Source organism: Anser brachyrhynchus (genome assembly GCF_964034855.1).
Source record: "Anser brachyrhynchus genome assembly, chromosome: 1".
Lineage (NCBI taxonomy): Eukaryota > Metazoa > Chordata > Aves > Anseriformes > Anatidae > Anser > Anser brachyrhynchus.
In genome coordinates this window covers 122,625,733-122,639,395 of record NC_137694.1, presented here as the reverse complement: position 1 = coordinate 122,639,395, position 13,663 = coordinate 122,625,733, and the positions used below count along the sequence as shown (strand labels likewise).

At 34.3% G+C, this 13,663-nt stretch overlaps 1 protein-coding gene across 7 annotated transcripts in view; it reads right to left on the bottom strand.

Moving 5' to 3' along the window:
- The window catches only part of LOC308187861 (cilia- and flagella-associated protein 47-like), a 307,333-nt gene that overhangs the window by 39,363 nt on the left and 254,307 nt on the right, over window positions 1-13,663 (bottom strand). For 6 of the 7 annotated variants that reach the window (XM_080576253.1, XM_080576256.1, XM_080576254.1 and 3 more), the window contains 3 exons: window positions 4,110-4,269; window positions 3,363-3,457; window positions 1,354-1,515 (listed from right to left, as the gene is read on the bottom strand). In XM_080576253.1, the coding sequence (XP_080432379.1) occupies window positions 1,354-1,515; window positions 3,363-3,457; window positions 4,110-4,269 (417 nt within the window). Of the gene's footprint in view, window positions 1-1,353; window positions 1,516-3,362; window positions 3,458-4,109; window positions 4,270-13,663 lie in introns of those variants that run through there. The other variant, XR_013944960.1, reaches the window with a different exon arrangement.

Here is a 13,663-nt window from a genome sequence, read left to right as displayed (position 1 = left end):
CGATCACTATCACTTTGTAATATGGGAATGTAAGACAATAATATGCCCAGACAATAACCTATCCTTGGTACTGGGATATGGGTAATTATAAAGTTTAAATAAGCAATTACAATGATTAAGTAATGAGTAAGTATACTATGTGTAAGGTTGTGACTGCAGTTCAATTTCAGATTCCCTTCTGTTTTAAAAATATTAAAAAAAAAAAAAAATCTGTTTAAAGATCTGGACAGTGATTGAAGAGAGAAGACCAGAGTGCTAAGTGTACAGGGGTGGAGCTATGGCTGGATGAAAATTATCCTTATAGGAAGGATGTAATACATCTTGATTTCAATTTAACAGATTTTCACTTTTTCACAGTTCTTTGGCAAGGAATCTATTGCAACATGGTATTCCTGTAAAGTGTCTATTGAACCAGACTCTGATGCTGACTCCAATGGCATAGATAGACAAAAAAGCCAAGTCTATCAGTCTTTCAACCTGAAAGTCAATGAACTACAATCATAGTAACTTCTGTACTCATTTTTTACCATGTTACAGTGCATTATAATCTTGAGAAAGTTGAGCATGGGTGAAATCCCTTACCATCATTTGCAGCTATATCTCATGTCACATGCTGTAATACTAAAATAACACTTTTCTTAAAAAGTAGGATGACTTTGTACCTAAAAACAAATTTAAGTTTAACTTCAAAGGTACGATAATTAGTGAAAGTATAATGTAGCAATTAATAACTTGTAGTATGACTGTTAACACATGCCTATGAACAGAAATAATATACATGAAGCTTAACAAGTATTCTTTTCTTATACGTTGTACCATTCTCTTTCAAAGAGGTATGATACGAAAAGGTGGTGTGTCTCTGAAGGAATTGATTTTTACTGTGTCATCAGCTGATTAACAGTAAGTGGAAGCTTTCTTTTACACAGCTTTATTGCTTCCTTAGAACAAGGCCTCTTTCTTAAATCCATTTTGCTGCAGATATTGGCCTTCTGGTGGGAATGCATCTCACAAATAGGGACAACCTGAAGATAAACAGTGCCTTGCAATGCTTACACAGACATGTTTTTGCTACCTTTACACTTTGTGCAGGCTATACTCTTTTAAAGGAGGGATGGTATGTGTGCAAGCCTCACATCCAAGACACACATAAAAGAAAGGTTCAAAGGTGCCTGTAACTCCACAGACATACTGTTATATGAATGTCCTATATTTGCCACATGGTAGAAATATGGTCTGAGAGAAAGATTTTTCTAATTCCCATCTGTTGTCATAGCAGAGTTACATTAAGTAAAGTACTTACTGTATGTGCAATGTTATTAAAAAAAGTGTGATATCCAAGCTATTTATTCTTACCATCACTGACTTGAACTTCTTCTTGGATATTGGCTGGCTTATGTCTATTGATCAATGCAGAATTTCTTGTGGCAGGCATAGCAGTTGCACCAGGAACTGCACCAGTTAGCAGCACTTCTACTCTTTTTTCTACTCTCTGATTGGCTTGACAACTTACAACAGCTACAGAAAAGAAAGAATCCATTATTTGTAAAGCGTCGGAATCTTTTTTTTAACAGAATAATTAGAAGTGACATGTGCTTGGAGAATGATGGAATTCCAGAAATGAGTGAGGCAACTAAAATACAGTTTTCTCAAAGTTTTGTTGTTCATTTTTTAGGTGAAATAGTAGGAAATATTTCTAAGCAAACAAAAATCTGTTCCTATGGTTAGTTCATAACAGCACTTGCAAATTTTGCTCTTTTTTTTGTAATAATAAAATGTATCTTCATTTTAGTTCATTTGCAAATATATGCTATGATATAGTTTGATATATAGCAATGAGAAAAGAAGACTGAAAGGAAAACAAAAAAGAATAAAAGAGAGAAGGAATTTAAAAGTTAAATGAAACAGTATTAACTTACTACTTGGTTTCTTACCAAGTAAGAATACTGTTCAAATTTCAGCTTTTAAAGAACTGTGACAAAATAAAAAGCATCTTTCTCTTTGAAGCATGACAGACCTTTTTTTCGATTCTATTAATGCTTTTAATTTGCTTATTACAAAATTTGTCCTTTTTCATTAGAAGATAGTTGGACTTTAGCTAGATTTTTTATACTAGATTTTATAAGGCTTATTTTTGTGGTCATTGTTTATGGTTCTTTCAATTCTTATTGGCACAGAAAGAGGAGAAAACTAGATTCAAGAGCTGAAGGAAAAAAATAAAATATTTTCCAGAAAAAAAGAATTTTCCAGAGGTATTGAAATCAACATGAAAAAGAAGAGGTAGTTACATACTTTTCAGTTTCAAGGTCTAAATACCATTTTCATCAGAATTATGGCTCTGAAAACTGCATAATTATTTTTATATTATTAAAAAGCTAGATTATTTTTTTTTTCTGCCTACAAGGCAGTAAGTAATGACTCATTGTCACACATTTTTAAGTAAGGAAGAAATGCTCAGAACTAGTAATTTGATCCCTTATCTAAAACAATCAGCAGAATTATATCCAATGATTCTTTAAAAATTAATTCTGAACTTCATATCAAGATTTTATGATAAATAATTCAGACACAACTCTTGGTAAATAATTATATTCAGTATTTTTTTTTAAAAAGAGCAAAAGATGCCTTACTCCTGAACCCTGTTTATTTAGCTACAACTTGTAGTTCTGGAGCTTGTTTAATTATTATTACTATCAAAAATAAGTTGGTATAAAACTGTCCGTATGTTGTAGTTTTATCAAGCTTTTAGCTTTAAAAAACTGTTCACAATTTCTATGTTTCACTATTCTGGGGTGATATCTCACCTTTAAAAATATCTTTAACAAATCTATAAACATGTACTATACACAAAATAAGCAACAATAAAAGTCCTATGAATTTGTCAGTCCTTTTTTAATGCAAGTTTACTTCTCAGGAGCGAGTGGAAAACTTACTGCTATTTACACCAACCTATATTCTTGTTTTGGTTACAGTGAAATTCAAGGCTGAGCAACACAATGGACATCTAACAATTAAATTGTCTGGAAGGGTATTTTGGGTATGTAAGTAGAAATCTACACTTATGTAAGTCTTTCATTTGATTTATTTACGGTTCTCTAATTTAGCATTAACTGGGACACTGAAGGGCACAAGCCATGAAGTTTCCAACTGCTCCCGGCTTCTTTTATCCATAACGAGAATGAAACAGAAGGTCTAGATTTACTTTGTAGGCTGGGAAGGGGATTTTATTTTTAATATGTGATTTTATCTTTTTTAAGAATGTGATAGAGTATTAGAACAAATTCTCATGATCAAGCAGGTGAGAACACAAATAACTATTTTATTTTTCTTGAACTTCCTGTTCAAGTTTTTCAATAATTACCTACCTGGCACTAATTTCTGCTGTGGTGCTTCAGGTATTCCATGAACTGGATAGGTCCAGAGTATTCCCTGAATACCCCCATCCTCTGACACAGTAAAACTATTTGGAGAATAAGTGAACAGTATCATGGAAAACAGGTAGAGTGTCATTATGATACTAACATTATGATAGTATTGAGATTTTTTTTGTCTAAAACAATATAGAGTTAAGAGTTACTGGAAATGTGAAACTCCATTTTATTGTATGCTTTAATGCTAAACATATCTAAAAAAATATATGAAATAAGATCCAAGCAAATCATAAAAGCCATAACTGACATCCACTTATTTTAGTGTCTTTGAATACCTTTATGTCAGGATACAAGAACGTTTGGCCTGATTTGCTCTCTCTTATGTCACGCTTTACACTCACGCTTTACACTTATGTCACGCTTATTTACACTGAAGCAAAGTTTATGTAGTTTGTGCATTACAAAAACATACCCACAGGAGAGCAATTATTAACCCCAAAATTAGAAGTATCTAACAACTTTCATTTGCTCAATATCTAAAACTGCACTGGCAGATAGTACTTTGCATTTTGTAAAGTACATACTTTGCAGGGTACATTAAAAGCTCATGTTGGATATCTATTGCCCTCAAAAATCAGACACTTGCTTCCCCTTGGGAGCCACACACAGATATCTGAAGGGGAAAATGATGATAAGATTGAGTATCTGCAACTACATATTTTTCCTATTAGAATAAATTACCTCTTTAAGTCTTTACTTAATTCAGCAGAATCCTCATAAGGCCAGTTTTCACCATTTTCCCTCATTACATTAATTACCACCGCAGCCTCATACATTTTCATTGTATCTGGCATGAATAACACTGGGATGTCCAGTTTTTCTTTTGGAGCTAATTGAATTCCTGTAAGACAGAAGAGATTGTTATCGTACCTCAGAAATTTTGAAAATTATTTAAAACATTTTATTCATATTTACTTTTTTTTTTCTTTTTGATACACCATTTAACATTTTAGCATAGTGTATTATTCTCCCTGTGACAACAAATTGCATTTTATCCTGCTCTTGCTACAGTCAAATCTTATCTTACACTACCAGCTGAGGTCAGTCCTCCTGTAATAAGGTGTTTCTTGATTCCTTGATTCCATGTCCTAAAGAGAGGAGTTGACAAAAATTGTTGCTTGGAATTAAAAAAAAAAATAAAAAATATAATCTTGTTTGGCAAAGCAACATGAAACCAAAAGCCCTTTTACACTTTTACTTACTGATAAAGCTTTGAAAAGAGACCCAAAGAGACTCTGAAGGCTCAAAACAAAACAAGCAAGATAAAGTGAGCTTCCCATATATAATATTCAGAGACCATGTGTAATCCCATTACATTGGTGGGTTGCAACATATGAGAATAATATTGCATAAGAAAAGATGAATCCAAAAACAATTGTTTATGTTTGTAACATAACTGAAATACATTTTAAAGAACTTATACTACCATTATAGAAGCCACGTCTTTTCTGTACTATTTTTCATGTGATTGACTTTGCTTAAAAAAAAATAGTAACAATCTACCCTGTCTGCAGTGAAGGTGACCTGACACATTCCATAATTAAGGGCCTTTTTCCAACAGGTTGCCTGTGTGGCACGTGTCAGAATATCTATCTCAGGTTAAGTTCCAGCAATGAAGTTATAGAAAAAAAAAAAATGTATAAATTAGAACAAACAAGTCATACAGTCTATCTGCTTTCAAGCTTTTAAAATAATTATTGAAATTTGGTAGAACTGATGTCTCTGGGTTAGGGTTTCAGCTTTAATTCTACCTGCAGAAAAACCTCCTAGTTCTAACTAACTGCTTTTACATTATGCTCTACATTTTTGTGGTAATTTTTCATGCCTACTACAATGCATATGTGCTCATATAGGTAGGTACATGTGCATCATTCCCTGAGAACGACTGAGTCTGCTAAAGTTAGAATGCATGGGAGAAGCAGTGCACTCCCTGTAATTGCTTCTTGTGATAACAAAAGACTGCTAGGTGCTCAAAAAATGTCAGCAGGGAAACTTTTATCTCATGCTCCAAATGTTCACCTTCCAAAGGCTAAGTGGCTGGAGGGTGAAGACCTCAGTGCTGAGAGCTATAGCAAAGTGAGCAGTAAGAAAAATGTAACGCAGTCTTGGGAAGGACAAAATATGAAAAAAAGAGCTGGATGCATTGAAGTTTGGTAGACTTTTAGGGAGACAGACTAAAATGATGACAGATAGGAATGGCCAGAAGCAAAAAAAAAAAAAAAAAATCAAATAATTACCAAAAAAATACCAAAAAATTACCAAAATTACCAAAAAAAAATCAAATAATTACCAGATAATTACCTTTATGAAGAATTATCTTGTACTGTGTTATCTAGGTACTTTCTACAGCATATAAACCAACTGGAGTCAATATGGTTCTGTAGCTGTAATGTTTTTAGCTAGAAACTCTAATAAATTAAAATGAACTAACTAAATTAAGATTGGAAAATCAATCAAATTAGGAAGGTCAGGATTATTTAAAGACAAACCATTCCACCTGCAGGATTTCTGCCTCTTTCATTAACAATGCCTCAAGACCTCAAATACAGACCAGTGCTTCACGTTACTATGCATTCTACTAATAGTAAGAAATTCTTATCTAAACATGTGGATTTCTGTATTGTAAAGGCTCATCATGTAGTAATGGAAATTAAATAACTGCACTGCAATAGTAACTGCATAATTTCTGTGCATTTGTATAAATCCATCATGGTATGAGCGATTTGTTTTTGAAAAAACTACTTGAAAAGTCTCTTATCTTGAAACAACTTGAAAATATTATCATTAAATATCATTTTAAATTGCTAATATCTAGATGAAAAAAAATATTTTTCATTTAATAAAGATTAATGATATTTTCTTAGATCTTAATGTCCTTAGTTGATGTATTACAAATCAAGTATATATGTATATATATATATATACACAAGTATATATATATATACACACACACAAGATTTAAAAGATGAAGAATATACACATACTGTTGACAATAGTGTGGCCAAAGAGTTTTACCTTTAAAAAGATTACCAACATACCTGTCAATCCAATATCTTAAATAACTAAACTGACCATACACATTGTTGGCTTACTTCCAAAAACTTCTGACCCATCCCTTTAAAACAGATGTCAGCTATAGCTCTGATAGTTCTCCTTCCATGAGAAACAAGACAGCTTTCTACTGTGATTTGCTGAACTTTGGGCCTACTCTGCTGTAGCTAAGGCAGAGGCCTGTAATATCTATAAATTTCCACTATATTAAAATTCTATAAAATTCTATTCTACTCCATTCTACATTAGAAGCTTATTCTTCAGGATATAATTAGCTTGCCTTGAATCCAAATATATACATACCGAAGTAGTATTATCAACAACAGTACGTACGCACTTTGTAACACCATTATGGCAAATCCAAACACAACGTGGAAGCGTTGTAAATACGTTTGTGAGCAATGTGACCAAAAAAGGAACAAAGGTATGTACCTGCATGTAGGAGGCATTTGGGTAACAGAAGTTTAAAGATGAAGCACAAGGTAAGCAGAAGGGACTGCAAACAGGCAGGACACCTTGCGGAATACACAGGAGGGATGACTGGCAAAACCAAAATCCAAACAAACACCATGGGGAGCTGTTGAGACTGCCCTTTGGAGGGGGAGGAGGCAAGAAGTGCACAGCAGCCATAATGACCAAGGAAAGATGAAGAAAGACAATCATCCGAATTCAGTTCTTAATTCTTTCATCAAAGTTTTTCTCTCTCAAGCCTGATCACTTTAACCTCCATGATGAACATCAAGGACCGAATCCATCAATGCTAACTATACAGCATCAGCTTCAGAACATTGTACACTTATTTAGGATATGATTATTAAAGAATAACACTTTCATACACGTGGTAATAATGGCTAACAGTGTGCAAGAATTGCTCTTTAGCTTGAAAATTGTTGTTACTAAACAAATTCAGTAAGGTTTTGTTTCAAAAGTGACCTATTTAGTCAGTCTCCTAAACATTCCCACCACAGATATCTCTAATTCCCTAATGGTATCTTTACACATCACATGGTTGTGTATTTACATAGAGAGATAGTTATATATAGTAATACACACACATCTGTTCCATTGCAGCACTGGGCAACTGTGATTTGTATCATTTCCTCCTTAGGTATTTTTTCTCTTTTCTCCTTCTAGTCATCATGGCTGGGTGACCTTCAAGTTGTTAAAAGGCTGGAAGGTACAGAGGAAGAAACCTCTCCATTGCCTCAGAAGTGCAAGAGCAGCTTTTACTTGCCACAAAACCACTTTGTGTTCTGTAAAAACACTTCCCCTACCTTTTGCTATGTATGAAGGAAAACACCATTCCAGCTTTTTAAGGAACACTGTGCTAGCAATACTACACACAGAAGACAATAAAATATATGTGTATAATTTTAGTAGAAATCAACTTGACAAACCAAGTTCATCCTATTTGTCTGTGGACCTCATGTATTCCGCTAGGGTTACCAAGGAAGTATTTCCTCTCTGTGCACTCTACCATGGTGCATACAAATTGCTAACAACAAAATTGCTGCTATATCAACATTTTATTAATTGCAAAATATCCAAGAGCTGTTCGAGCTAATTTTTGTCTATAGTGTTTTGCTAGAATAATGTACTCGGGATGATTTGCAACTTAAAATACCGTCATTAATACCATTTGCAACTGTTTTAACACATGACAAATAGAGCAGACTGTAAACTAATATTTTGTTACATTATATATGCATTGCACATGCTGTTTAAACAGCAGCTTAATTATGCCTGTTACAGGACATAGGGCTTTTTTAACAGTAAATTTTAATACAGAGTCCATGATATCATTCTGGGTCATTCTCGCAGAAAATTGGTTATTAAACATCACAAAAAGACAAATTTTAATATAACTGTTGAAACAGAATGTGTTCACATTTTTAATAAACATTCTTCCTATTAGAAGCTGTTCATAATGACAGTAATTTTTATATCACTGGACTTGCCTGCAGCTGTCAACTAACCAACTGATCATTAACTGCTAGTAAAGATTTATTTCCTTATGATTTTGCATAGTTAAAAAGACAGATGAAATAGGCCTAATTGCAAAAACCACATATTGCTTCATGCTTCTCTTTTCTCATTCCCATTTAGAGAATGTGAACCAGCAACTCCTGGCACAACAGACAATAATATTTATGTGGGCAATTTTAGCATAAATCAGCATGACCAAGTTGTTCCACAAACTCTCTGTAAGAACTTCACAGCAAGGCACTTTTTTTGAATTAAGCTGCATCACATTCGGTATAAAGCTTTAGGCCAGATTTTGATAACACCCTGCTTCCATTTCACTATACAAAAAACACAAGGAAGCAGTGATAGTTATCAGCAAATGCACAGCTGACCCTTTATGGGCTGAAGCCACCTCATTCAAACCAAAGGATCACAACTGGAGTCAACTGCCTTATGGAGAAGCACGTGGAGATCTGTCTCCTCCCTCATTTCTTTATGAGGTAGCCTGTATTTTAAGCCTTGCCTCTAGCCTCTCCAAAGGAAAGCAGAGAACAATGATTCTGTAAAGGAATCTTTGGACTCCTCATCCTTTGAAACTTGAGACTAGAATTCAAAACTGGATTACATAATTAAATCAAAATGAGTGCATTTCATATTCTCTGCTTTACTTCTATGGGGGCACTGCACTCTCGCTGAGTTCTGTAATTTCCATGTCAGCCCTAAAAAGAATATCACTGTGAGAGGTAGTTAATTGAAGTAATGCATTGGATCTCTATAGCTGAGATTTTATTTGGAAGGATTACAGATGGGTAAAAATTCATTTGTTGCCTCTACAGTACCTTAGGAAAATGTTTAAGAGCAAGCATCCAGGGCCACACTGATAAAACTGTGATGACAATGAGCAAAATATCCTACAGTATCTTTCAAAAGAATCATCATCCTCTCATTTATCTTCATCTTAGTTCAAGCCATGTACTTTTCATATTAGTAGGGAACTTTGATCATAAAATTTCTAGGTGTTGAAAGGTCTGCTTCCTTGATGCATTACTGTTAAGTCTGTAGCATCTCAGAGTAATTCCCACTGATTGTACCCAGAACAGCAGCCCTCAGTTCAGTTTTCTAATTGAAAAAGGCAAGAGATGAGGAAGAGCTCTCTATGTCTTGCTGGAGTCTGATGGGAAAACATTTAAGACATTTAAGAGGGGTCCTTTGTCTTTTTTTTTTTTTTAATCTTAATAGTTTCTCCATAAAAATTAGCATAGAATAACTTCAGTTAAAACCACAGATGGCCCTGCTAAAATTAACACTGGTCATAAAAATGTTAGTTCAGTATAATCAGGTCTGTTTTCTAACACTATCCTCAGGATATGGAAAGGGTGGCCGCCACAATATTCGCAGACAATAGCTGCTGCTGGGGAAGGATTTTTAATTCTTTCTAAAGGAACTCATCCAGAAAAGGAGGATTGATATCAGGCAGTAGAGAGTCAGATATTGCCAACACTCCAGCAAGCATCAGAAATACATTAAAAAATCATGTGTATGTATTCTTCATTTATTTTCACCTGCTAGAAGAAATAAAAGCCTGGCTCACATATGAAGACTAAGGTCTTTTTTATTTTTATTTTTTTTTAAACAACTCTGCCAAAAGTGGTTCAGTGCTAAATTCCAAGAGTTGAATAAAGTACAGACAGCACTTCTGCCTCAACTGTTACTAAGGGTGGATTCATTTTTGTTTGCATCTTTTTTTTTTTCAGTCCTTCCTATGAGGCTGCTTGAAGTTTTGATTCCCTTTCAGTAAAACATGATCATAGCCCTTTGTTATGGGTTCTAATTAGCAAAATGTGGGAATGCAGCAATCTGTGTTCATTTTCATACATTAGTATTATAATTAGTAAGTCTCAATGAGTAAATAAGAATACAATTTTCTGGATCAACAGCCATCAGTCAACAACCTCCATCTGTGGAGATACTCAAAATCTGACTGGATATCATCCTGAAAAACCTGCTTTGGCTGACCCTGCTGTAGCAAGGGAGGGGTTGGATGAGATAATCTCAAGAGGTCCTTTACCACCTAGTCCGATACTATAATTCTGTGTTCATGGTAGATCACTATACTCAGGCTTGTTTTTGCTTTTCAGAATACATATAATACATACTTGCTTGCTAAGCCAAATATAGACATTTTCTCAATGAATCACTTGATCAGTATTTATACAATTATATATATATGTTATATATATATTGCATTTTTCTTCCCTCACTACAGTTTATTTAGGTAGGTGGGATGAAAGAGAGATTCCTTTCATAGATTGTCCACGGTGAATTTATTTTTAGGAGGACTTTCTGCTTCATGAATTATGGATTCTTCCACCAGAGGTTAGAGTTGTCCTTTGACCCGCATCTGAAAGCTTCAGTGAATTACTGAATGGTTGAAGTTGGAAGGATCTCTGGCAGATGTGGTCCAACTCACCTGCTGAGGTAGGGCCACTGAGAGAAGGTTGCACAGGACCCTGCCCAGGCAGCTTTTGAAGATCTCCAAGGAGGGAGATTCCACAGCCTCTCTGTGCCAGTTCTGTCACATTTATAGTAAGGAAGTGTTTCCTGATGTTCAGGAGGCATCTTCTGTGTGTTCCAGTTTGTGCCCATTGCCTCTTATCCTGTCACTGTGCACCACTGAAAAGGGCCTGGTTCTGCCTGGTTTGCACCCTCCCTTCAGATAATTATAAACATTGATAAGATCCCCCTGAGTTACTGAGTTCCTTAGTTGAAAAAGTTAAGCCATGAATATGCAACTCAGATGCTAATAAGCAATTTCACAAATGACTGGTTAAAACTTGAAAAGTTGCTTTAAGAAATAAAAGGCACAAGTGAAAGAATGGATGTTTGAGTCTTTAACTGAAAGGCTTCACATCATCACTATCATAAGCACACAATAAAGCGTATTAGATACAGTATGCTTATAAGCTTTTTGCCATTTTATGAATCTTGTGTTAATACAATTTTGTACACTTCTGGCAGAATCTTTCTGGCTTATTTCATTAAGAGATTTCATTTAGAATGATTTCTTTCTGGTACTAAATAATAGATACAAGTTAAACATTTGCTATTTAGATTAAAATAAATGGATTGAGAACAGGGCTTAGTAATTAAATATGTTGTTTCGTTTAATGCAATTTATTTTGCATTTAAACAAAGCCTCTCTAAAAGGACAATCATAAAGTCTTCTTGTCTTCTTTCATTTATAAAATTATCTTTTTCTAACTAATAGTCGATAGTGCAATTGTGGCAAAAAAAAAAAAAAAAAGCCACCATTATTTTGACAGAAATACCTATCATAGATGTGCGGTAGCAGTTAATCTTACAAGGGTTAAGCATGTCAAGGGAAAAACTGGTTCTAAGCACAGCAATTCACTTCATCAGTGTAACCAAAACAAGAAAAATTAAACTTAAAATATTTAACTCTGAGAAAACTGAAAAATACATATAACAAAGATCATGAAAACCATGAAGACCACACACTCCTATTGAGAAAAAGTGCATGATAATTTTTAAAATCCCCGGTATAAGACTACTGCTTAATATTAATATACTGCTTAGTATATTTCAGAAGAAAGTCTCACTCACTTCCATATCAGATTGGATTATCCACTTAGGTATAAGAATGGTTTTGTAGTAATACAGAAATTAAATAACATCATAAACTGTGGCTTAGCACAGGATTTACCACTTATCTCCTAAACTCTGGTAGCTTCAACTTTGACTTTGGGTAGGTGTTACAGAGCTGTCAAATCTTAAAAATAAAAAAAAAATAAAATTAAAAAAAAAGTAATTGCCTGGCATTCATATACACAATACATTCAATACTATTTTCCATTTCTGCTGTCATCTTATGCATTTGTCTTGGTAGCCTGGGATATCTTTGCAGTTTCCTTTCAGAGGTGTTGGACTCAAAGTGTCCAGCTGAAACACTCTGAGAGCAGTGGACTTTGTGTTCCCCTTTCTGAAATTCAGTCAGCAAGCATATTAGGAAAGACATATCTGAATGGCAGGAGCCAAGAACAGCAAGAAAGCAAGGCTGAACAGCAGCCCAGAACAATACAAAAGTCACAGGTGAGAACAGGAAGATGATTGCAAAGACAGGGAAAAGTGAGACTGGAATAAGACTGGAAAAAGAAAGAAACAAAACAACTGAGTGACCAGAAAAAAGGTGACAGGCATAGACAGTAACTTCCAAAATGATTTGGTATACGATATGATACGGTAGAGAACAGTGGAGACTACCAGACTGCTTTATATAGAAGTACAGAAGACACTTGGCATGGGGAATGCCAAATAGATAAGAGTAAGGAGAGAAGAATAAAAATTAAAGATAAAATTTTGTGTGATCATTGAGGTATCCAAAATCTAAAGGTCTGCAGCATAATATTGTCCTAGATCCAAAGTTGCACAAAGCAGAAGGCATACTTTTTAGCCAAAGGAAAAGAAAATGCAAGTCTCTTCCACATCAGCACTGCAAAAGATGTATAAATATGTCTTTTTTTCCGAATTATACAATTTGTGACACCTCAGAAAAGGTAAGTATAAACTCAGTTTGTATAAGGTCATTCAGCCCTACCTGAACTAAGTTTTCATCTTATTTCTTCACACAGTTAAGTATTTCTGACATTCTCAAAAGATATGAATTGATAAATAACGGAATACAAGAAGAATCAAAACCACAGTGTGGATAGGGAGGGACTGCTAGGGTGAGTAGAGAGGTAGATAGTCATATATTTTAGAAACAGGATCTGTCATGTTCCACCCTACTATGTTAATGGGAAAACTATGTCCCACTCAACCCCTCTCCTCCTTTACTGAAGTGAATTCACTCTATTGTGCATAAGACAAAATATGGTCTACAAGCATTTAGTATCCTACCTAAAATCTTAACCAAAACCAAACCAAACCAACCAACCAACCAACCAAACTAACAAATAAATAAGTAAATAAATAACCACACAAGTATTTTAAAAATGCAATAAACTGCAAGAAAAGGCAATGTCATATGCTTTTTAAACAAGTGTGGTTTTTTTTTTTTTAGTGCTCAGACACAAAAAAATCACCAAACTTTATCCTTTCTTTCTTAAAGAAAATTCAAGTTACCCTAAGATAAAGTACTAGGTAAGTAAATTAAGAGTATGACAGCTTCCTGTTTCCTTAATCTTCTTCTAGACCTAAAC